General features: G+C 55.3%; 2 protein-coding genes across 3 annotated transcripts in view; one reads left to right on the plus strand and one right to left on the minus strand.

The window, feature by feature from the left end:
• SCARA5 (scavenger receptor class A member 5) overlaps positions 1-18878 on the minus strand; it is a 37112-nt gene extending 18234 nt beyond the window's left edge. The window contains exons 1-5 of one of the 2 annotated variants that reach the window (XM_053937421.1): positions 18725-18878; positions 15870-15928; positions 15024-15136; positions 8678-8806; positions 2348-3016 (exon numbers count right to left, since the gene is read on the minus strand). In XM_053937421.1, the coding sequence (XP_053793396.1) occupies positions 2348-3016; positions 8678-8806; positions 15024-15135 (910 nt within the window). In that variant the 5' untranslated portion in view covers position 15136; positions 15870-15928; positions 18725-18878. Of the gene's footprint in view, positions 1-2347; positions 3017-8677; positions 8807-15023; positions 15140-15869; positions 15929-18724 lie in introns of both variants that reach the window. The other variant, XM_053937422.1, reaches the window with a different exon arrangement.
• Positions 18879-19444: 566 nt separating this feature from the next.
• OTOF (otoferlin) overlaps positions 19445-24872 on the plus strand; it is a 218906-nt gene continuing 213478 nt past the window's right edge. Inside the window, exon 1 of the mRNA XM_053937555.1 lies at positions 19445-19709. Coding sequence (XP_053793530.1) covers positions 19445-19709 — 265 coding nt within the window. The remainder of the gene's footprint in view (positions 19710-24872) is intronic.

Genomic DNA, 24872 nt, shown 5'->3' on the forward strand with positions numbered 1-24872 from the left:
TGGGATGGACCCCAGACCTTTGGGATGGACCCCAGACCCTGGAATGGACCCCAGACCCCAGGGATGGATCCCAGATCCCAGGGATGGACCCCAAACCTTAGGATGAATCCCAGACCCTTGGGATGGACCACAGACCTTGGGATGGATCCCAGGCCTTGGGATGGATCCCAGACCTTTGGGATGGATCCCAGACCTTGGGATGGACCCCAGACCTTGGGATGGATCCCAGACCCTTGGGATGGATCCCAGACTTTGGGATGGATCCCAGACCTTTGGGATGGATTCCAGACCTTGGGATGGATCCCAGACCTTGGGATGGACACTTCCAGGGGTGGGGCAGCCGCAGATTTTCTGGAATGCTCCCGGGGACGGTCCCATCCCAGGAGCAGCTCCTGGGACAGGGCAGAGGGAGCGGCCGGGCTGGAGCAAAACTGGGAATGGCGGCTGGGAGAGGCTCCCGAGCATTCCCAGCTCTTCCCACCCCACAGCTCCTGGGGTTCACCCCCGGGCAATCCCATTCCTGCGGCATCCCGGCTCCCCACCCTCCAACCCCAGCGGGATGAGGCGCTTCCCGCTGGGATCCGGCACATCCCGCCCAGGGATGCACCGAGCGGATCCCGGGAATTCTCCCTCGCGGCGACTCCCAAGACCCAAAACTCCTCCGCGCTGTCCTTCCCGAGCCGCGGGAGGTGCTCGGAGCAATCCCTGGGTGCTGGGGAGGAGCCTGGGGACCTTCCCAAGCTGCCACCGCCCAATTCCAGGATCCAGGATCCGGAGGCCGGGATAGCCGAGGATTTGGGGAGAAGGAAAAGGGAGGCAGGGAATGGCTCGGCCAAATCCAGCCGGGAACACGACGGACTCACCCAAGGACATCTGGAGCTGGGATGAATCCAGCTGGGCACGAGGCCCCAGGAATTATCCATGGGATGGGAGGAGAGGGAAGTTTGGGATGCCAGGAATGTGTCAGGGCTGATAAATCCGGTGCCGGCCCTTGGGAAGGGGTTTGTTTTGGGATAACGCCGTTCCAGGGCTCCGTGACGGATCCCACCCTTGGTGACGTCATTCCCACGGGTGGAGAGGGAAAAGCGGGATCCGAGGAGTGGGGAAATAGGGAACCAACAAAGCAATGGGGGCAGGGTGATCCCAGCATCCCAAAAACAGGGATCGGGAGCCGACATCCCCCAGGGATGAGGGAAAGCACCCCGGGAGCTGCTGGTATTCCAGGGGGATGAATGGATCTCCTGGAGATCCAACCACATCCGTCCCCTCCGGCTCGGCAGCTGGAAAAAGGGGAACGAGAGCCTTGGCACCAGCCCCGGCCTTGGAATTCCAGCTGGAATTCCAGCGGGAAGCACCAGCAGGGATGAGGGGTCCCCGCAGGTGCAGCGGGAGGAAAACGGGGCAGGAGCTGCTCCCAACCTCCTGCTCCGCCCCGGGGCTCCCACCGGGACCTCCCGGGCGTCTCCATGGGCTTCCCCCTCCCTGGCACAGCATTCCCGGAGAAGCTGTGGCCGTCCCTGGATGCCTGGAAGTGCCCAAGGCCGGGCTGGACAGGGCTTGGGGCAGCCGGGGACGGTGGAAGGTGTCGGAGTTGGAAGAGGATGGGATTTAAGGGCCCTTCCCACCCAAACGATTCCGGGATTTGGGAAGGGCTGAGGGTGGGAAAGGCGGAGAAGATGGGATGGGGGACGTTGGTTTTTCCTGGCACCTTTGAGGGAACCCTGGGGGTTTCCTTCCAAACCGTGGATGGGGAATATTTGGCGAGTCCAAGGGGATGGAGACGCCTGAGCGGGGATGGATGGGAGCGGATCTGGAACCTTCCCGACCGGAGAGACCGGGAGGAGTTGGAGCGTGTCCAGGGAAGGGAACGGAGCTGGGGAGGGAACGGAGCCCCAGGAGGGGCTGAGAGAGCTGGGAAGGGGCTCAGCCCGGAGAAAAGGAGGCTCAGGGGGGACCTTTCCCCTCCCCACAACTCCATGAAAAGTTGGAGCCAGGCGGGAGTCGGGATCTGCTCCCGGGAAACAAGGAACAGGATGAGGAAACGGCCTCGGGCTGCGCCAGGGAAGGTTTAGCTGGATACTGGGAACAATTCCTTCATGGAAAGGGCTGTGAAGGACTGGAAGAGGCCCCGGGAGGTTTGGAGTCCCCATCCCTGGCGGGATTAAAAATCCACGCGGATTTGCGCGGGGCACGGACCAGTGACCTCAACCAGCTGGAACCCGCGACCCTCGGAGAGCTTTCCCAACCTCAACAACTCCACGATTCTCCCATCCCTGATCGACCGACCCGCCGCAGGAGCAGGGGCTCCATTCCCGATCCCACCCCTCTCCCGGCGGGCCGCGCTCACCCCGGATGACGGAGACGTTCCGGAGCGCCACGGAATGCTCCCAGTCCTTCATGCGCAGCTCCTCGGTGACGTTGTTGAGCACGGCCAGCTCCAGCCTCAGCTGCCGCTCCACGGCCGCGTGGGCCGCCCGCATCCGCCGCCCGTCCGCGCTGGCGTTGCCCAGGAGCCCCTGCAGGTCCCGCAGCCGGGAACGCTGCACGCGGACGTCGTAGGAGAAGCTGCGGTTCATGGAGTCCACGGACCCTCCCAGCGCCGCCACCTGCTCGCCCAGGGCCTCCAGCCGCCCGCCCAGGTGGCCCAGGAGGTGCTGGTGGTGCTCCAGGAGCAGGCGGCTGCTGTTGGCGTCCACGGAGAGCCGCGACAGCTCCAGCTGGGCCGCGTCGCTCCGCTGGGCCAGCGAGTCGCGCAGCCGGGCCACCGAGCGCTCCGTCTGGCCGGCCTGGCTCTGCAGGCTCCACAGGAGCTCCTGCAGCCGCTGCAGCGAGCCGCTCAGCAGGAGCAGCGAGTCCGAGTGGTTCTGCAGGAGGTCCTGGAGCCTCCAGATGTGCTCCAGGAGGTCGCCCTTGGGCAGGGGGTGCAGCAGCTGCAGGTCCCGGAAGGTCTCGTTGAGCCGCTGGACGTTCCCCAGCAGCGCCTCCAGGTCCTCGGGGGACGCCTGGGGCCGGGACCCTGGGGTGGAGGAGAGCGGCGGGAGGTCGGGAGGAGCCCTTGGAGGCGGGATCCTCCCGAGGACATTCCCGGCTCCTCGGCGCCTGGGGGGGAAATCCCCAGCCCGGAAGGTTCCTCCCGCCAGCCCCTCCCGGGATCCAAGGCCGGAGAAGGGGGTTGGGGGCTGGAGAAGGCCTGGGGGGTCCTGGAATGGTTCAGGTGGGAAGGAACCGTAAAGCTCATCCCGTTCCACCTGGGCAGGGACGCGTCCCACCATCCCAATTGCTCCAAGGCCATCCCGCCTTTCCCTGGGCACTGCCAGGGATCCTCTGGGAATTCCAGCCCGGCCGGGAATTCCTTCCCAAGATCCCAAAATCCCAAGCTCCCCTTTCCCACTGGAAGCCATTCCCTGGCTCCTGGCCCTCCAGCCCTTCCCCAAATTCCAGCTCTCCTGGAGCCCCTTTGGGATCGGGAAGCGGCTCCGAGGATTCCCTGGATCCTTCCCCGATCCAGCTGCACATTCCCAGCTCTCCCAGCCTGGCATTGGATCCAGCCCCATCCCGATTCCTCCTGGAGAAGGAATTTTGGGATCCAGGGGCTTCACTGGGAATTCAGGACTCCAGGAAGGGTCTCCCTTCCCTTTTCCATCCCTGAATTCCATAAAAATCCCTCAGGATGAATCCTGAGTGTCCTCGATCCCAGAATCCCGGAATGGTTTGGGTGGGATCCATGGACCTTCCATCCCATCCCAGGGACACTTCCCACGATCCCAGGGTGATTCAAACCCACCCTTGGGCACTGCCAGGGATCCGGGGATTCTCTGGGAATTCCAGCCCAGCCGGGAATCCCTTCCCAAGATCCCAAAATCCCAAGCTCCCCTTTCCCACTGGAAGCCATTCCCTGGCTCCTGCCCCTCCAGCCCTTCCCCAAATTCCAGCTCTCCTGGAGCCCCTTTGGGATCGGGAAGCGGCTCCAAGGATTCCCTGGAGCTCAGGGTTTTCCTTCGATTCCTCGGAACTGCATCCCACGGGATTTTCCTGCTGGGAACTCCAGCCCGGAGCCATCCCGGCAGCTCCAGAGGATCCCGGAATGGTTTGGGTGGGAAGGGACCTTCCATCCCATCCATTATCCCATCCCATCCCATTATCCCATCCCATCCCATTATCCCATTATCCCATTATCCCATCCCATCCCATCCCAGCCCCGGGACCTCCCCCTGTCCCTCCAAGCCCTGTCCAAGCTGGAATCAGATCCTTCCAGGCATCTTTCCAATCCCTATTCCTGAATCCCACGTTTTTTCCCGGAATTCCAGCTGGGATTCTCCTCCTGGGACGGGGCCGGGTTCGGTTCCCTCTGCTCATCCCCCGGCATTCCCGGGAGGGATCTGAGGGCTCAGGTGGAACCGATCCCAGGGGAAGGATGGAAAAACATTCCCTGGGGGAAAACTTCGGGATCTTTGGGATTTCGTTGCCCCTCGTGAATCGCCAGAAGGGAACAGCCCCAGGTTTTGCCAGGGAAGGTTGAGGCTGGAATGAGGAACAATTCCCTCATGGAAAAGGTTGTGCGGGGCCGGAGTCCCCGCTGGATTTAAATCCGCCTGCGCGCGGCTCCTGGGGACGTGGATCGGGGGAAATGTTGGACTCCGGGCGCTCCAAGGAGTCTCCCAACCTCCACCATTCCATGGAAAAGTCGGAGATCGGAGTCCCGGCCGCAGGCTCAGGGGGTTTTCAGTGGACGGGGGTGGGATACAGGGAATGTGAATTCCCAGGGGCCACCAAACCGCCCGAGTTCCACCCGGGAAACTCCGGCTCCGGGCAGGAAAACATCCCATTCCCGCTGCTCCGCGGCGTTTCCTTGGATTTGTGGCGCTTCTCCCAACCTCTTTTCCACGGAAGGTCGCGTGCCCCAGCTGGATCCCAAACAATTCCCGGCCAAACCCGCCCCGAAGCGTTCCAGGAGGGGTCGGACGGGGCTTGGAGCAGCCCGGGATGGTGGGAAGCATCCCTGTGGAATTTGAGGCCCTTCCCACCGGAACCATCCCGTGATTCCGTGCATCTTCCCAAGCCCCTCAGGACGGGGAGAAATTCCCGGCTCCGTGCCGGAGCCCAGGAGCCCAGGCAGGGATTTTCCGTGGGAAATGTCCATGGACATTCCCGGTTTTCCCGGCTCCATCCCCCGTGCTTCCCCGCTGGATGTGATCCCGTTATCCCTGCGCTTTTCCAGCCGGGATAAAGCCTCAGCTCATCCCCAGCTCAGAATTCCAGGACTTGGATTCTGTGAAAAACGCGCATTTGAGGCTTGGCTTTATGCAAATGTCGCAATGAATATTCAATGGGCGAGGCTGGGAAGTTACGCTCTATTAATTCTCTCCTTTAGAGAATGCATCGTTCTCTCTTATTAAATGCATTAAATGTATTCTTAAATATATTATTTTTAAATGTATTATTTTTAAATGTATTTTTAAATGTATTTTTAAATGTATTTTAAATGTATTATTTTTAAATGTATTTTTAAATGCATTTTTAAATGTATTTTAAATGTATTATTTTTAAATGTATTTTTAAATGCATTTTTAAATGTATTTTTAAATGTATTTTTAAATGTATTTTAAATGTATTATTTTTAAATGTATTTTTAAATGCATTTTTAAATGTATTATTTTTAAATATATTCTTAAATGTATTTTTAAATGTCTTTTTAAATGTATTTTTAAATGTAGTTTTAAATGCATTTTTAAATGCATTTTTAAATGTATTTTTAAATGTATTTTAAATATATTTTTAAATCTATTTTTAAATGTATTTTTAAATATATTTTTAAATGTATTTTTAAATGCATTTTAAATGTATTTTTAAATGTATTTTTAAATCTATTTTTAAATGTATTTTTAAATGTATTTTTAAATATATTTTTAAATGTATTTTTAAATGCATTTTTAAATATATTTTTAAATATATTTTTAAATGTATTTTTAAATGTATTATTTTTAAATATATTCTTAAATGTATTTTTAAATGTATTTTTAAATGCATTTTTAAATGCATTTTTAAATATATTTTTAAATGTATTTTAAATGTATTTTAAATGTATTTTAAATATATTTTTAAATGTATTTTTAAATGTATTTTTAAATGTATTATTTTAAAATATATTTTTAAATGTATTTTTAAATGTATTTTTAAATGTATTTTTAAATGTATTTTTAAATGTATTTTTAAATGTATTTTTAAATATATTTTAAATGTATTTTTAAATGCATTTTTAAATATATTTTTAAATGTATTTTTAAATGTATTTTTAAATGCATTTTTAAATGTATTTTAAATATATTTTTAAATGTATTTTTAAATGTATTTTTGTATGTTTGTCGTGGCTGAAGTGCCCGAGAGCGTCCGGACCTCGGGAATTCTTTGATTTTTGTTGCCTTGTGATCGTCCCGACTCGAAATTTTTATTACCCTAATTGTGTTGCTATTTTTAGAACTATTTTATTGTTATTAAGCTTGAAAAATTAAAAAAAAAAAAAAAAACCCCAAGCGTTTTTCACAGATTCCGCACCCAGATTTTAAGGCTTGCCTTAAAAACCCCAAAAAAAAACCCCAAAAAACCCCCAAAACGAAAAAAAAAACAAAAAAAAAAAAAAACCAAAACCGATAAAAAACCCTGAAGGATTTGAAATAATCCCCCACAAAAAAACCCAAAACCCCAAAAAAATCCCCCCAAAAAACCCCAAAAACCCCAAAAAACCCCAAAAAACCCAAAACCCCAAAAAAATCCCCCCAAAAAATCCCCAAAACCCCAAAACCCCCAAAAAACCCCAAACAAGGCCCGGGGTTTTTTGGGAGATTATTTCGAATTCTTTGGGGTTTTTTATTGGTTTTGGGTTTTTTTTGGGGTTTTGGGTTTTTTTGGGGGGATTAATTCAAATCCTTCCGGGTTTTTTATTGGTTTTGGGGTTTTTTTTTTTATTATTTTTTTGGTATATTTTGGCATTTTTATGGGTTTTTGGGGTTTTTTTTTTTTGGGTTTTGGGGTTTTTTGGGGGGATTTTTTGGGGGTTTTGGGGTTTTTTTGAAGGATTATTTCGAATTCTTTGGGGTTTTTTATTGGTTTTGGGTTTTTTTTTTTTCAATTTTTTTGAATTCTTTGGCTTTTTTATGGGTTTTGGGTTTTTTTTTTTTTTTTGTAGGGGATTCTTTGGGGTTTTTATGGGGTTTTGTGCTTTTTGGGGGATTTTTTTTCCAATTCCTTGGGGTTTTTATGGATTTTGGGGGATTTTTGGGGGTTTTTTTGGGATTCTTTGGGGGTTTTAGGGGATTTTTTTCAGATTCTTTGGGGTTTCTTATGGGTTTTTCGGGTTTTTTGGGGGGATTTTTTTGGGACTCTGGGGTTTTTTATGGGGTTTTGGGATTTTTTGGGGTTTTTTTTGGGGGGGGGGTTTAGGGAGATTTTTTTTATTCTTTGGGGTTTTTAATGGGGTTTTGTGGTTTTCTGAGGGGATTTATTTGGGATTCTTTGAGATCTTTGGGGGATTTTTTTTTAATTCTTTGGGGTTTTTTTATGGGGATTTTTTGGGTTTTTTGGGGGGATTATTTCAAATCCTTCAGGGTTTTCTATTGGTTTTGGGGGTTTTTTTCAATTTTTTTAAGTTCTTTGGCTTTTTTATGGGTTTTGGGTTTTGTTTGGGGATATTTTGCAAATTTTTGGGGTTTTTTTTAGGGGGTTTTGTGTTTTTTGAGGGGATTTTTTTGGGATTCTTTGAGATTTTTTTTTTTTAATTCTTTGAGGGTTTTTTAATGGGTTTTTGGGGTTTTTTTTTTTTGTTTTTTTTATATATTTGGGGGGATTTTTTTTAATTCTTTGGGGTTTTTTATGGGTTTTCAGGGGGATTTTTTGGTTTTTTTTGGGGGGGGATTATTTCAAATTCTTCAGGGTTTTTATTGGTTTTGGGGTTTTTGGGTGGGGGTTTTGAGGGGATTTTTTTGGGTTTTTTGGTTTTTTGGGGGGGATTTTTTTTTTTAATCCTTCAAGGTTTTTTAATGGGTTTTGGGGGGATTTTTTGGGATCCTTTGAGATTTTTTAGGGGATTTTTTTTAACTCTTTGGGGGTTTTTCATTGGTTTTGGGGTGTTTTTTGGGGGGGATTTTTTTTTTTTTTAAATCTTCGGGGTTTTTTGAGGGGGTTTTGGGGGATTTTTTTGGGGTTTTTTGGAGGAGTAATTCAAATTCTTCAGGTTTTTTTTATTGGTTTTGGGTTTTTTTGGGGGAGGGTTGAGGGGATTTTTTTTTAATTCTTTGGGGGTTTTTTTAATGGGTTTTTGGGGGGATTTTTTTGTTTTTTTGAGGGGATTTTTTTTTAATTCTTTGGGGGTTTTTTTATGGGTTTTGGGGGGGATTTTTTTGGGGTTTTTTTGTTGTTTTTTGAGGGGATTTTTTTTTAATTCTTTGGGGGTTTTTTTATGGGTTTTGGGGGGGATTTTTTGGTTTTTTTTTGGGGGGGATTATTTCAAATCCTTCAGGATTTTTTATTGGTTTTGGGGTTTTTGGGGGGGAGGTTGAGGGGATTTTTTTTGGTTTTTTGGGGGGGATTTTTTTAATACCTCAGGGTTTTTTTTAGGGGTTTTTGGGGGGGATTTTTTTTGGGTTTTTTGGGAAGCTCCCGGGAGGATCCGCGCCAGCCTCACCTGCCAGGACGAAGATTCCCACGAGGATGAGGAGGAGCAGGAGGTAAAGTCCCACCACGGAATATTTCAGCGCCGCCACGGAGCCGATCCGGCCGCGGCATCCCCGGCACCGCGTCCCGCGGCCGGGATCTGCGGGATGGAGCCGGGAATGGTCGGGATCATCCCTGGGATAGGGAACGACCCCTCGGGAGTGTCCAGGGAATGGTCGGGATCATCCCTGGGATAGGGAACGACCCCTCGGGAGTGTCCAGGGAATGGTCGGGATCATCCTGGGATAGGGAACGACCCCTCGGGAGTGTCCAGGGAATGGTCGGGATCATCCCTGGGATAGGGAACGACCCCTCGGGAGTGTCCAGGGAATGGTCGGGATCATCCCTGGGATAGGGAACGACCCCTCGGGAGTGTCCAGGGAATGGTCGGGATCGTCCCTGGAGTGAGGAACGACCCCTCGGGAGTGTCCAGGGAATGGTCGGGATCATCCCTGGGATAGGGAACGACCCCCTCGGGAGTGTCCAGGGAATGGTCGGGATCATCCCTGGGATAGGGAACGACCCCTCGGGAGTGTCCAGGGAATGGTCGGGATCATCCCTGGAGTGAGGAACGACCCCTCGGGAGTGTCCAGGGAATGGTCGGGATCATCCCTGGAGTGAGGAACGACCCCCTCGGGAGTGTCCAGGGAATGGTCGGGATCATCCCTGGGATAGGGAACGACCCCTCGGGAGTGTCCAGGGAAAGGTCGGGATCATCCCTGGGATAGGGAACGACCCCTCGGGAGTGTCCAGGGAAAGGTCGGGATCGTCCCTGGGATAGGGAACGACCCCTCGGGAGTGTCCAGGGAATGGTCGGGATCATCCCTGGAGTGAGGAACGACCCCTCCGGAGTGTCCAGGGAATGGTCGGGATCATCCCTGGAGTGAGGAACGACCCCTCGGGAGTGTCCAGGGAATGGTCGGGATCATCCCTGGGATAGGGAACGACCCCTCGGGAGTGTCCAGGGAATGGTCGGGATCATCCCTGGGATAGGGAACGACCCCTCGGGAGTGTCCAGGGAATGGTCGGGATCATCCCTGGGATAGGGAACGACCCCTCGGGAGTGTCCAGGGAATGGTCGGGATCATCCCTGGGATAGGGAACGACCCCTCGGGAGTGTCCAGGGAATGGTCGGGATCATCCCTGGGATAGGGAACGACCCCTCGGGAGTGTCCAGGGAATGGTCGGGATCATCCCTGGGATAGGGAACGACCCCTCGGGAGTGTCCAGGGAATGGTCAGGTGGGATTGGAGCAGCCTGGGACATGGGGAGGTGTTGGGGATGGGATAATGGGATCATGGGATGGGGTAATGGGATCATTGGATAATGGGATGGGATGGGATCCATGGGATAATGGGATAATGGGATAATGGGGTAATGGGGTAATGCGGTAATGGGATCCTGAGATCATGGGATCATGGGATAATGGGATGGGATCATGGGATAATGGGGTGGGATAATGGGATGGGATGGGATCCATGCGATAATGGGATAATGGGGTCCATGCAGTAATAGGATGGGAGGGGATAATGGGGTAATGGGATCATGGAATCATGGGATAATGGGGTGGGATAATGGGATAATGGGATAATGGGATAATGGGATCCATGGGGGAAGGATGGGATCCATGCGGTAATGGGATGGGATGAGATAATGGGATGGGATGGGATCCATGGGATGGGATAATGGGATGGGATAATGGGATGGGATAATGGGATGGCTATGGGAATACAAATGGTGTTGGAATGGGGTGGAGTGAATGGGATGGGGGTGGGATTGGGATTGGGATTGGGATGGGAAGGGATTGGGATTGGACGAGACAAGACGGGATGGGATGGGATGAGGATAGGATAGGATGGGATGGGATGGGATAATGGGATGGGATAATGGGATGGGATCAGTGGGATGGGATGGGATGGGATGGGATGGGATGGGATGGGATGGGATGGGATGGAAGGTCCCTTCCCACCCAAACCATTCTGGAATCCTCTGGAGCTGCCGGGATTGCTCCAGGCTGGGATTCCCAGCAGGAAAATCCCATGGGATGCAGCTCCAAGGGATCAAAGGAAAACCCTGAGCTCCAGGGAATCCTCGGAGCCTCTTCCCAATCCCAAAGGGGCTCCAGGAGAGCTGGAATTTGGGGAAGGGCTGGAGGGCCAGGAGCCAGGGAATGGCTTCCAGTGGGAAAGGGGAGCTTGGGATTTTGGGATCTTGGGAAGGAATTCCCGGCTGGACTGGAATTCCCAGAGAATCCCTGGCAGTGCCCAGGGAAAGGTGGGATGGCCTTGGAGCAATTGGGATGGTGGGAAGTGTCCCTGCCCATGGAATGGGATGAGTCTGAAGGTCCTTTCCCACCCAAAGTGTTCCCGGCTGGATCCTGGCAGGATCACCGGGTTTCTGGGAGCAGCTTTTCCCAGCACTCCCATTCCAGCCCCAGCAGCACCGCCTGGATTCGCCCCTTCCCAGATCCGAGCTTCCCCAAGGAGACACGGACGGAAGATGGGGGAAAACCCAAAATTCCCACCTGGAGCCTCCATCCGGGGGTTTTGTGCTCCTCGGAGCTCCAAGGCTCCGATCCAGAGCCCCTGATCCCACAGGAGGGGAAGCCCCAAATCCAAAGATGGACATGGCACTGATCCACGGCCGGATCCAGCCTGGCACATTCCCGCTGGGATTTGGGATCCCATTCCCGCTGGGATTTGGGATCCCATCACTGCTGGGATTTGGGATCTCATTCCCACTGGGATTTGGGATCCCATCCCTGCTGGGATTTGGGATCCCATCCCATGGCCATTCCCAGCTCCAGCCTAGAGAATTCCCGCTGGGATTTGGGATCCCATCCCCACTGGGATTTGGGATCCCATCCCTGCTGGGATTTGGGATCCCATTCCCACAGGGATTTGGGATCTCATCCCTGCTGGGATTTGGGATCCCATTCCCACTGGGATTTGGGATCTCATCCCTGCTGGGATTTGGGATCCCATGCCATGGCAATTCCCAGCTCCAGCCTGGCCCATTCCTGCTGGGATTTGGGATCCCATCCCTGCTGGGATTTGGGATCTCATCCCTGCTGGGTTTTGGGATCCCATCCCCGCTGGGATTTGGGATCTCATCCCATGCCAATTCCCAGCTCCAGCCTGGAGAATTCCCGCTGGGATTTGGGATCCCATCCCCTCTGGGATTTGGGATCCCGTCCCCGCTGGGATTTGGGATCCCATCCCGTGCCAATTCCCAGCTCCAGCCTGGCCCATCCCCGCCGGGCAATGCCCAGGTGGGATCTCGCCCCATCCCAGTGGGATCGAGCTGCTCCCTGGGATTCCGGCAATGGAACCCACGGATGGGGAGAGCCCAGAATTCCAGGGACCCTTCCCCTCGTCCTTCCCAAGCCCCAGGGCTGTCCCCGTGCGCCGATCCCGGGAAAACAGGGATGCCTGGAAAAGCCTCCAGCCGGGAAAGGGTTACGGAGGGCGGATCCCGAAACTCAGCCCGCCTTGGGAAGCTGGGAACCGCGCTCCGGGCTGGATCCGGGGGGGCGATCCCCTGGGAATGCGGCTCGGGTGGGATCCGGGATGCTCCAGCCGGATCCCACCCCCCGCTTCCCACCCGGAATTCCTGGGCCCGCGGGGTGAGGAGGGCGCCGATGTTTTCCTGACATCTCGCACTTCCAGCGGCTCCTGGGACACGCCGGGAGGAGCTGGCGGCGCGCCCCGATCCACCCACTCCCATTCCCGGCCCCTGGAAGCGCGGCCGGGAGCGATTGCCCGGGGAAAGGGCCGGGATCCAAGGAAAAACGAACATTTCCTGCCCCTGCCCAGGCTCCAGGGAGCGGCAGGAAGAAAACAACCGGGATTCCGGGATTTGGGGTCCCCGAAACCCTGGAAAAGGCCCGGGGATGCTGATCCTGGGCCAGCAGAAAGTTTGGATCGTGCTCCCGATGGATCCCCGCCCCTCCCGGTGGGAGTTTTCCATGAATTCGGGCGGGATCTGGGTGGTCCCACCCTCAGGGATGACTTCGCTCCTGCCCCTTCCCAGAAATCCCGCTCCAGAGACCTCTCCCGTGGGAATGGGGTTCCCTGGAGGGCCTTGGGATGAGCCCCGAGAATTCCAGGCGGAATTCCACCAAAATCCCAAAGCCAGGGAGGCACCTCCAGCATTTCCCAGGGCCAGGGATTTGCTGGGAATTCTGGGATCAGTCCTGGGGGGCTCCGGCTCTCCCCTCCCGGCTTTTCCAGCTCTTTTCCCCTGGGAAGGGATGGGAACAGCAGGATCGGGAATTTGGGAAGAGGCGGGAGCAGGGACATCAACCTTTGGGATTGGGATCAACACTCAGGGATCTCCTGGACAGGGAATTCTCTCTCCGGATCCGAAGCTGTCCCTACCCCCAGAGGGCCCCTTGGAATCAGCTCCGTGAGCCCCTTGCAGCATTCCCAGGAGGAATTTATCGGGAGCTGGACGCTCCCAGCCCAGCCAGCCCCTCCCCACCCTCCCAGCCAGGAATTCCTTCCCAAGATCCCCAAAATCCCAAGCTCCCCTTTCCCACTGGAAGCCATTCCCTGGCTCCTGCCCCTCCAGCCCTTCCCCAAATTCCAGCTCTCCTGGAGCCCCTTTGGGATCGGGAAGTGGCTCCAAGAATTCCCTGGATCCTTTCCCGATCCAGCTGCACATTCCCAGCTCTCCCAGCCTGGCATTGGATCCAGTCCCATCCCGACTGCTCTCTGGGAAGGAATTTTGGGATCCAGGGGCTTCACTGGGAATTTGGGACTCCAGGAAAGGGTCTCCCTTCCCTTTTCCATCCTCAAATTCCATGAAAATCCCTCGGAATGGATCCTGAGTGTCCTTGATCCCAGAATCCCGGAATGGTTTGGGTGGGATCCATGGACCTTCAATCCCATCCCAGGGACACTTCCCACGATCCCAGGGTGATTCAAACCCACCCTTGGACACTGCCAGGGATCCGGGGATTCTCTGGGAATTCCAGCCCAGCCGGGAATTCCTTCCCAAGATCCCAAAATCCCAAGCTCCCCTTTCCCACTGGAAGCCATTCCCTGGCTCCTGGCCCTCCAGCCCTTCCCCAAATTCCAGCTCTCCTGGAGCCCCTTTGGGATCGGGGAGCAGCTCCAAGGATTCCCTGGATCTTTCCTGATCCAGCTGCACATTCCCAGCTCTCCCAGCCCTGGCATTGGGTCCATCCCCATCCCGATTCCTCCTGGAGAAGGAATTTTGGGATCCAGGGGCTTCACTGGGAATTCTGGACAGTGTCTCCCTTCCTTTCTCAATCCCCAAATCCCATAAAAATCCCTCGGGATGGATCCTGAGTGTCCTCGATCCCAGAATCCCGGAACGGTTTGGGTGGGAAGGGACCTTAAAGCTCATCCCAGGGACACTTCCCGTTATCCCAGGCTGCTCCAAGCCCATCCAACCTTTCCTTGGGCACTTCCAGGGATGGGGGAGCCACAGAATCCCTGGAAAACCCGGGCCAGGGCCTGGACACTCCCGGTGCTGCTCCCACCACGGAATCCACCGTTCCCAGGGCCGGGAATGCCGAGCCCTGAGCTCATCCCGGACTCCTTCCCGAGCAATCCCAGCTCCCGCGAGCCATGCGCGCTCCCGCCACGGATCCGGGGTGGATCCCGAGGTGGATCCCAAGGTGGATCCCGAGGCGGATCCTGGGTCAGATCTGGGATGGCAGATCCATCCAGAGATGGATCCAGAGGTGGGTGTCGAGGCAGATCCACAGGTGGATCCCGAGTGGATCCAGGGGTGGATCCAGAGGCAGATTCAGAGGCGGATCCAGGGGTGGATCCACAGGTGGATCCAGAGGTGGATCCCGAGTGGATCCTGAGGTGGATCCAGGGGTGGATTCTGAGGTGGATCCCAAGTGGATCCTGAGGTGGATCCAAAGGCGGATTCAGAGGCGGATCCAGGGGTGGATCCACAGGTGGATCCAGAGGTAGATCCCAAGTGGTTCCTGAGGTGGATCCAGGGGTGGATCTGCAGGTGGATCTGCAGGTGGATCCAGAGGCAGATCCTGGGTCAGATCCTGAGGTGGATCCAGAGGTGGATCCCGAGTGGATCCTGAAGTGGATCCAGAGGTGGATCCAGAGGTGGATCCCAAGTGGATCCTGAAGTGGATCTGGGGGTGTATCCGGAGGTGGATCCTGGAGTGGATCCCCAGTTGGGTCCCCAGGTGGATCCCCAGGTGGATCCCCAGGTGGATCCAGAGGCAGATCCAGAGGGTGGATCCACAGGGCAGAGACAGGGGAGAGGTGGATCCCAAGGCGGATCCCGAGTGGATCCCGAGGCGGATCCGCCCTCACCATCCTCGCAGAGGTTCAGCTTGGAGAGGCTCCGTCCCTCGAAGGGCTCCTCCAGGACGGATCCGTTCTCCCGCTCGGAGAAGGTGTGGAGATCCACGGCCTTGCTCTCCATCCTGCTGGGGAAAAACGGGAATGTCCCACGGGGCTGGGCCTCGGGACATCACAGTCCCGGTCCCAGTCCCAATCCCAATCCCAATCCCAATCCCAATCCCAATCCCAATCCCAGACCCAGTCCCTGTCCCAGTCCCAATCCCAGTCCCAGTCCCAATCCCAATCCCAATCCCAGACCCAGTCCCTGTCCCAGTCCCAATCCCAGTCCCAATCCCAATCCCAATCCCAATCCCAGACCCAGTCCCTGTCCCAATCCCAGTTCCAGTCCCAGTCCCAATCCCAATCCCAGTCCCAGTCCCAATCCCAATTCCAGTCCCAATCCCAATCCCAATCCCAATCCCAGTCCCAGTCCCAGTCCCAATCCCAATCCCAGTCCCAATCCCAATCCCAGTCCCAGTCCCAGTCCCAATCCCAGTCCCAGTCCCAATCCCAATCCCAATCCCAATCCCAGTCCCAGTCCCAGTCCCAATCCCAATTCCAGTCCCAATCCCAGTCCCAATCCCAATCCCAGTCCCAGTCCCAGTCCCAGTCCCAGTCCCAATCCCAATCCCAGTCCCAGTCCCAATCCCAATCCCAGTCCCAATCCCAATTCCAGTCCCAATCCCAGTCCCAATCCCAATCCCAGTCCCAGTCCCAATCCAGTCCCAATCCCAGTCCAAATCCAAATCCCAATCCCAATCCCAATTCCAGTCCCAATCCTGCTCTGGCATTGGGATGGGGCAGGTGAGAGCCCACCTGCAGCGCCGGGATCCCAAATCAGCGGGACACGGAGCTGGAGAGCTGGGAATGTGCAGCTGGATCGGGAAAAGATCCAGGGAATCCTTGGAGTCTCTTCCCGATCCCAAAGGGGCTCCAGGAGAGCTGGAATTTGGGGAAGGGCTGGAGGGCCAGGAGCCAGGGAATGGCTTCCAGTGGGAAAGGGGAGCTTGGGATTTTGGGATCTTGGGAAGGGATTCCCGTCTGGGCTGGAATTCCCAGAGAATCCCTGGCAGTGCCCAAGGCTGGGCTGGATGGGGTTTGGGGCAGGCACACATCCATGGATTCTCTTTTCCCTGGGATTGTTGTGCTGCTGGAATTTTGTCCGCCCCGCCCCAGCTGAAGCAGCAGCGCTCCCAGCTCCGGTCCCACTTCCAAGGGGGAAAAAGCTCCCAGGAATTCCAGAGGGGTCTCTCAAATCCCTTCAGGAATGGGGGTGGGGGATGGGGGCAGGAGCATCCGGGGGAAGCGGGATACGGAGAAACCCCCGGCGGAGATTGTCCCGGGATAGGAACCGGGATAGGAACTGGGAGAGGGAGAACCGGGATAGGAACTGGGACAGGGGATGCGGGATAGGAACCGGGATAGGAACTGGGATAGGAACTGGGATAGGAACCGGGATAGGAACCGGGATAGGAACTGGGACAGGAACCGGGATAGGAACTGGGATAGGAACTGGGATAGGAACCGGGATAGGAACCGGGATAGGAACTGGGACAGGAACCGGGACAGGAACCGGGATAGGAACTGGGATAGGGAGAACTGGGATAGGAACCGGGATAGGAACTGGGACAGGAACCGGGACAGGAACCGGGATAGGAACTGGGATAGGGAGAACTGGGATAGGAACCGGGATAGGAACTGGGACAGGAACCGGGATAAGAACTGGGATAGGAACCGGGATAGGAACTGGGACAGGAACCGGGATAAGAACTGGGATAGGAACCGGGATAGGAACCGGGATAGGAACTGGGACAGGAACCGGGATAGGAACTGGGATAGGAACTGGGATAGGGAGAACTGGGATAGGAACCGGGATAGGAACTGGGACAGGAACTGGGACAGGAACTGGGATAGGAACCAGGACAGGGAGAACCAGGATAGGAACTGGGATAGGAACCGGGACAGGAACCGGGATAGGAAGTGGGATAGGAACTGGGACAGGGAGAACTGGGATAGGAACTGAGATAGGAACTGGGACAGGAACCGGGATAAGAACTGGGATAGGAACCGGGATAGGAACCGGGATAGGAACTGGGACAGGAACCGGGATAGGAAGTGGGATAGGAACTGGGACAGGGAGAACTGGGATAGGAACTGAGATAGGAACCAGGATAGGGAGAACCGGAATAGGAACTGGGATAGGAACCAGGATAGGAACTGAGATAGGAACTGGGATAGGAACCGGGACAGGGAATCTGGGACAGGAACTGGGATAGGAACCGGGACAGGGAATCTGGGACAGGAACTGGGATAGGAACCGGGACAGGGAATCTGGGACAGGAACTGGGATAGGAACCGGGACAGGGAATCTGGGACAGGAACTGGGGCCACCAGGACAGGGGGAACTGGGACAGAGGGATTCGGGACAGGAGCATTCCCGGGAGAGCCGGGACACAGGGATTCGGTACAGGAGCATTCCCGGGACACAGGGATTCGGTACAGGAGCATTCCCGGGACCCAGGGATTCGGTACAGGAGCATTCCCGGGACACAGGGATTCGGTACAGGAGCATTCCCGGGACCCAGGGATTCGGTACAGGAGCATTCCCGGGACCCAGGGATTCGGAACAGGAGCATTCCCGGGAGACCCGGGACACAGGGATTCGGTACAGGAGCATTCCCGGGAGACCCGGGACACAGGGATTCGGTACAGGAGCATTCCCGGGAGACCCGGGACACAGGGATTCGGTACAGGAGCATTCCCGGGACACAGGGATTCGGTACAGGAGCATTCCCGGGAGAGCCGGGACACAGGGATTCGGTACAGGAGCATTCCCGGGACACAGGGGTTCGGTACAGGAGCATTCCCGGGACACAGGGGTTCGGTACAGGAGCATTCCCCGGACACAGGGATTCGGTACAGGAGCATTCCCGGGACACAGGGGTTCGGTACAGGAGCATTCCCGGGACACAGGGATTCGGTACAGGAGCATTCCCGGGACACAGGGATTCGGTACAGGAGCATTCCCGGGAGAGCCGGGACACAGGGATTCGGTACAGGAGCATTCCCGGGACACAGGGATTCGGTACAGGAGCATTCCTGGGACACAGGGATTCGGAACAGGAGCATTCCCGGGACACAGGGATTCGGTACAGGAGCATTCCCGGGACACAGGGATTCGGAACAGGAGCATTCCCGGGAGACCCGGGACACAGGGGTTCGGTACAGGAGCATTCCCGGGACACAGGGGTTCGGTACAGGAGCATTCCCGGGACACAGGGGTTCGGTACAGGAGCATTCCCGGGACACAGGGATTCGGTACAGGAGCATTCCCGGGACACAGGGATTCGGTACAGGAGCATTCCCGGGACACAGGGATTCGGAACAGGAGCATTCCCGGGAGACCCGGGACACAGGGGTTCGGTACAGGAGCATTCCCGGGACACAGGGGTTCGGTACAGGAGCATTCCCGGGACACAGGGGTTCGGTACAGGAGCATTCCCGGGACACAGGGATTCGGTACAGGAGCATTCCCGGGACACAGGGATTCGGTACAGGAGCATTCCCGGGAGAACCGGAGCCTCTCCCTCTCCGCCGCCCCCGGCGCTCGGGGGCTCCCCCACCCCGCTCCCCTCCCGGCGCCCCGTGTGCACCCTCCGGTCCCCGCTCACCCGCGGGATTTCCCGAGCTTCCCGTGGCCTCTTCCCGGGCTTTGCCTCAGTCCCCGGGCCGTGCCCCGCCGGCGCTGGCCGGTACCGGGGGCCCAGGACGGCGAGGGCCCCCCCCGGGCCGCGGCGGGGCCCGGCAGCCGCCCATGGGTGCGGGGTCCCGGGGCCGTGAGCGGGGCCCGCCCGGGCCGGAGCCTTTTGTAGGCGGAACGGGAACGGGGCCGGGCTCCCCGCGCCCCCTCCCGCCCACCGGGGCCGCCCCCGCCGCTCCGAGCCCGCCCCGGGCCGGGAGAGGGGCAGGGGAGGAGGGAACCGGGAATGGAGCGTCCTCCGGGAAAAACGGGGCCGGGAAACTCCCGGTGGGACCGGGACAGGGGGAACCGGGACAGGGGAACCGGGACAGGAGAATCTCCTGGGAATACCAGGACAGGGGGAACCGGGACAGGAGAATCTCCCGGTGGGACCGGGACAGGGGAACCGGGACAGGAGAATCTCCCGGTGGTACCGGGACAGGGGAACCGGGACAGGGGAACCGGGACAGGGGAATCTCCCGGTGGTACCGGGACAGGGGAACCGGGACAGGAGAATCTCCCGGTGTTACCGGGACAGGGGAACCGGGACAGGAGAATCTCCTGGGAATACCAGGACAGGAGAACCGGGACAGGAGAATCTCCGGTGAGACCGGGACAGGGGGGACTGGGACAGGAACGTCCCCCGGGAAAAATGAGGAGGAGAATCTCCCGGGAATACCCGGAGAGGGAGAACCGGGACGAGAACAGCTCCCAGCGGTACCGGGATAAGGGAAACCGGGATGGGAGCATCTCCCGGGAAAAACGGGATAAAGGAAACCGGGATGGGAGCATCTCCCGGGGGTACCGGCACCCGGGGAAGCGGAGCTGGAGCGTCCCGCGGGAGAAACGGGACTGGAGCGGCTCCCGGGAAAAACGGGACCGGGGGAACGGGGCAGGAGCATCCCCCGGGAAATCCGGTCATGGACAGGAGGAATCGGGGCTGGAATATTCCCGGGAAATGGAGAGAGAGCGGGAATCGGGGCTGGAATATTCCCGGGAAATGGAGAGAGAGGGAATTCGGGGCTGGAATATTCCCGGGAAATGGAGAGAGCGGGAATCGGGGCTGGAATATTCCCGGGAAATGGAGAGAGAGGGGGAATCTTGGCCGGAATATTCCCAGGAAATGGAGAGAGCGGGAATCGGGCCTGGAATATTCCCAGGAAATGGAGAGAGAGCGGGAATCGGGGCTGGAATATTCCCGGGAAATGGAGAGAGCGGGAATCGGCCCTGGAATATTCCCAGGAAATGGAGAGAGAGGGAATCGGCCCTGGAATATTCCCAGGAAATGGAGAGAGAAGGAATTCGGTGCTGGAATATTCCCGGGAAATGGAGAGGGGGGGAATCGGGGCTGGAATATTCCCGGGAAATGGAGAGGGGGGGAATTCGGGGCTGGAATATTCCCGGGGGAAGCTGGAATATCCCCAGGAGCATCCCCCCAGGTTCTCTCCTTGGAAAAGGGCAGAGTTTTCCCTGGAATTCCCGCCTGGAGGGAAGGAAGCGGATCCGTGTCCCAGCGCCAGGGGATTTCCATCCTTCCACTCCCAATTCCCGGTCAGCGGGAGAATCCAAAACCCGCTGCACCCACAGGGAAACTGAGGCACGGAGCGCCGGGGGGGAATGTCTGGGATGATCCCAAAACCCTTTGGCCTTGGCTCTGCGGGAGCGGGGAATGGCAATCCGGGATGAAGGGAATTCCGGATTTGTCTCTTCCCCAGGAAAGGCCGGATTTGGGAATATTCCCCTGGATTTTGGGGAGATTCCAGCGGAATTGAGCTCCGCTTGCTTTCCCTCCTCCTCGGTTTCCGTCCGTGGATTTGTTCCGCGACGGGTCCGGGCTGGATTCCAGCCTCGCTCCTCTGGGTTCTGCTGGAAAAGCGGGATGAGGGAGGAAAAAAGGGATTAAAAATTATTTAAAGGGAACAAAATCTGCTCCGGAGCCGGGAATGACTTTTGGTGTCAGCGCAGCTCCAACCATTCCATGGAATTCTGGAACTGGGAGAAGCCCTCGGAGACCAGGAAATAAACCCACGTGGATCCGAGCTCTTTATTTGGGAATGTGGGGCTGGAGAAGGCGCCCAGAGCCCCAGAGCTGATCCCGAACCCCGCTGGATCCCAGGCGGGAGAAGCTGGATCAGAGCCGGGAGCAAATCCCAAACCCTCCCGATCCCTGGAATGCGCCAGGCCGGGCTGGAGGAAGGATCCCAGCCCATGGAATGGGGTTGGATTTCCTCCTTCCCACCCACGGAGACAATTCCAGGTGGGATTTCCGGGTGGAATTTCCCTTTCCAAGGTTTTCCCCGTGACGTTTTCCCTCTCTCCCAGCTCCTTCCTGGCTCCGAGCCGGTTCCGCTGGAATTTTTTACGGAAAACCTCCAGGGCAGGCGCTGCGCCGGCATTCCCAGGAATTTCCAGGTGGAATTCGGAGCCTGGGTGTTGCGCCGAGGGAGGTTTGGCTGGATTTTGGGAACAATTCCCACCTGGAAAGGTTTTCCAGCCCTTCCCCTGCCCGGGGCAGGGTGGAGTTCCCATTCCCGGAGGGGTTGGAATCCCTTGGATTCGGGGGGACGGGGGTCAGGGCTGGGAATGGTTGGATCCGTGGGCTCCGAGCGCTTTTCCAGGCTCCACAATTCCATGATTTTACGGGCGATGGGACCCCCTCAGCTCGTGCTGCTTTCCCAGGAGCGGGAGGATCCAGGGGACGGGAACGGGAGGGACGTTCCTTGCAGGATGATCCCAGGGAATCTCCGGGATGGTTTTTGTGGGAAGAGGATTCCAGAATCTTCCAGTTCCATCCCCATTCCATGGGCAGGGACCCCTCCCACCATCCCGGGGTGCTCCAACTTTTCCTTGGACACTCCCAGGGATTCTCTGGGAATTCCAGCCCAGCCCCTCCCCACCCTCCCAGCCGGGAATTCCTTCCCAAAATCCCAAACTTCTCCGTTTCAAGCACTTCCTTTCCACGATTCCCCCCCGCGCCACGACCCCCCGCTCCATCCCGATATTCCAGCCTCGCCCTTTTCCCGGCCGGGAATTGGGATCGGGAGGGATCTCCCGGTGCAAATCCCACCCGAATGAGGGAATCCCGGAATGCCGGGACACCGGGAATGGAGCCCCCGTGGCAGCGGCAGGGCTGGCTGGGATTTGGGGCAGGAATTCCTCCCTCGGGAGCTCCCAGGGATGCAATTCCGAGCTCTTGGTGCCCTCTAAAGGGCTGGACCGGGAGCAGCTGCAGAGCGATCCCGGCAGTGGGAAAAATCCATGGAAAAGGCAAAAAAAAAAAAAAAAAAATTCCTGCCTTGGAATCGCAGGTTTGAACTGGGAGCGGGTCCAGGGCCAGAGGAGGATTTGGGATCGCCCGTTCCAGGTGGGAACATCCCTGAAGCCGGAAAGGAATTTCGGGATCAGATCAGCCCTGAGCTTCCGGCCTTCCCATGAAAGATCCCAAAAAATTCCTGGGTTTTCCTTTGTTTTCCTCCTCCGCCCTGTTTTTCCCAAGTTTTTCCTTCCATTTTTCATTTTGTTTTTTTTCCCATTTTCTTGCCTCCCCCCCCGACTTTCCCTTCTTTTCTCCCTCTCCTCCATCTCTTTTCCCCATTTTCCTGCTTTTCCTCCCCATTTTCCCTCAATTTTCCTTTTTTTCCTCATTTTTCCCTGGTGTTTCCCAGCACATCGTGAGGGGGGGCTTTGGCTGGACCCCAAACTGGATTCACAGGTGGGAATGCGGGATGGGGCAGAATTCCCAAAAAAAAAAAAAAAAAAAAAATCCCAAATCCCATGGATTTACGGGTGGGAATGCCCAGGTGTGAACCCGGATTCCCAAAAAATCCCAGATCCCATCGATTCACAGGTGGGAATGTGCAGGTGCATCCTGGGAGTGGGGCAGAATTCCCAAAAAAATCCAAATCCTAGGGATTCACAAGTTGGGATGAGGGATGGGGAGGAATTCCCAAAAATTGCCAAATCCCATGGATTCACAGGTGGAATGAGGCATGGGGAGGATTCCCGAAAAATCCCAAATCCCATGGATTCCCGGGTGGGAATCTGCAAGTGAATCCTGGGGTGGGGCAGAATTCCCCCCCAAAAAATCCCAAATTCCTTGGATTCCCAGGTGGGAATGCCCAGGTGTGAACAGGATTCCCAAGAAATCCCAGATTCCCAGTGTTGCTCAGGTGTGTCCCGAGATTCCCGAAAAAGCCCAAATCCCATGGATTCACTGGTGGGAATGTGGGATGGGGAGGAATTCCCAAAAAATCCCATGGATTCACAGGTGGGAATGCTCAGGTGTGTCCTGGGAGTGGGGCAGAATTCCCAAAAAATCCCAGATCCCAGGGATTCACAGGTGGGAATGTCCAGGTGTGAACAGGATTCCCAAATTCCCAAATCCCATGGATTCCCAGGTGGGAATGCAGAGTGGGGCAGAGTTCCCAAAAAATCCCCCAAAAATCCCGGGAATTCACAGGTGGGAATTTGGGATGGGGAGGAATTCCCAAAAAAATCCCAAATCCCATGGATTCACAGGTGGGAATGTGGGGTGGGGAGGAATTCCCAAAAAAATCCCATGGATTCACAGATGGGAATGCCCAGGTGTGTCCCGAGATTCCCAAAAATCCTGAATCCCATGGATTCCCAGGTGAGAATGTGGGGTGGAGAGAAATTCCCGAAAAATCCCATGGATTCACAGGTGGGAATGCTCAGATGTGTCCTGGAAGTCGGGCAGAATTCCCAAAAATTCCCAGATCCCATGGATTCACGGGTGGGAATGTCCAGGAGTGAACAGGATTCTGAAAAAATCCCAAATCCCAGGGACTCACGGGTGGGAATTCAGAATGGGGCAGAATTTCTCCCAAAAAATCCCAAATCCCATGGATTCCCAGGTGGGAATGTGGGGTGGGGAGGAATTCCCAAAAAAATCCCATGGATTCACAGGTGGAAATGCCCAGGTGTGTCCCGAGATTCCCAAAATCCTGAATCCCATGGATTCACAGGTGGGAATACCCAGGTGTGTCCCGGGATTCCCAGAAATCCTGAATCCCATGCAATCACAGGTGGGAATGCGGAGTGGGGAGGAATTCCCAAAAAATCCAGATCCCATGGATTCCCAGGTGGGAATGCCCAGGTGTGTCCCGGGATCCAAAAATCCCAAATCCCATGCAATCACAGGTGGGAATGCAGAGTGGGGCAGAATTCCCCAAAAATCCCAAAAAATCCTGGTGGGAATGTGTGATGGGAGGGATTCCCGAAAAATCCCAAATCCATTGATTCACAGATGGAAATGACCAGGTGTGAACAGGATTCCCAAAAAAAATCCCAAATCCCATGGATTCACAGGTGGAAATGCAGAATGGGGCAGAATTCCCAAAAAATGCCAAATCCCATGGATTCACAGGTGGGAATGTGGGGTGGGGAGGAATTCCCAAAAAATCCCATGGATTCCCAGGTGGGAATGTGGGGTGGGGAGGAATTCCCAAAAAATCCCATGGATTCCCAGGTGGGAATGTGGGGTGGGGAGGAATTCCCAAAAAATTCCCACCTGGATTCCCAGGTGGGAATGCAGAATGGGGCAGAATTCCCAAAAAAAAAAAAAAAAAAAAGAAAAATCCCAAATCCCATGGATTCCCAGGTGGGAATGACCAGGTGTGAACCTGGATTTCCAAAAAATCCCGAATCCCTGGGATTCACCATGGATTCATGGGTGGAAACGCCCAGGTGTGTCCCGAGATCCCCAAAAAATCCCGGGGATTCCCAGGTGGGAATGTGTGATGGGGAGGAATTCCCAAAAAATCCCATGGATTCACAGGTGGGAATGCTCAGGTGTGTCCCGAGATTCCCAAAAATCCCGAATCCCATGGATTCACGGGTGGGAATGCCCAGGTGAGTCCCGGGATGGGGCGGGATTCCCCCAAAAGCTCATGAATATGCAATAGGCTCTAATTACCATAGATTATAATTTCCCAGGACGTTTCCCAGGAAAGCCTGGGATTAGAATTCCCGAGGGATTTGTCTCTTTTCACGCGAAATCCGCGTGGCACAGGAGCAGAATTCCAGAATTCCAGAATTCCAGAATTCCAGGCGATTTCCCT

Source organism: Vidua chalybeata, chromosome 3 (assembly GCF_026979565.1).
Source record: "Vidua chalybeata isolate OUT-0048 chromosome 3, bVidCha1 merged haplotype, whole genome shotgun sequence".
Taxonomy (NCBI): Eukaryota; Metazoa; Chordata; class Aves; order Passeriformes; family Viduidae; genus Vidua; species Vidua chalybeata.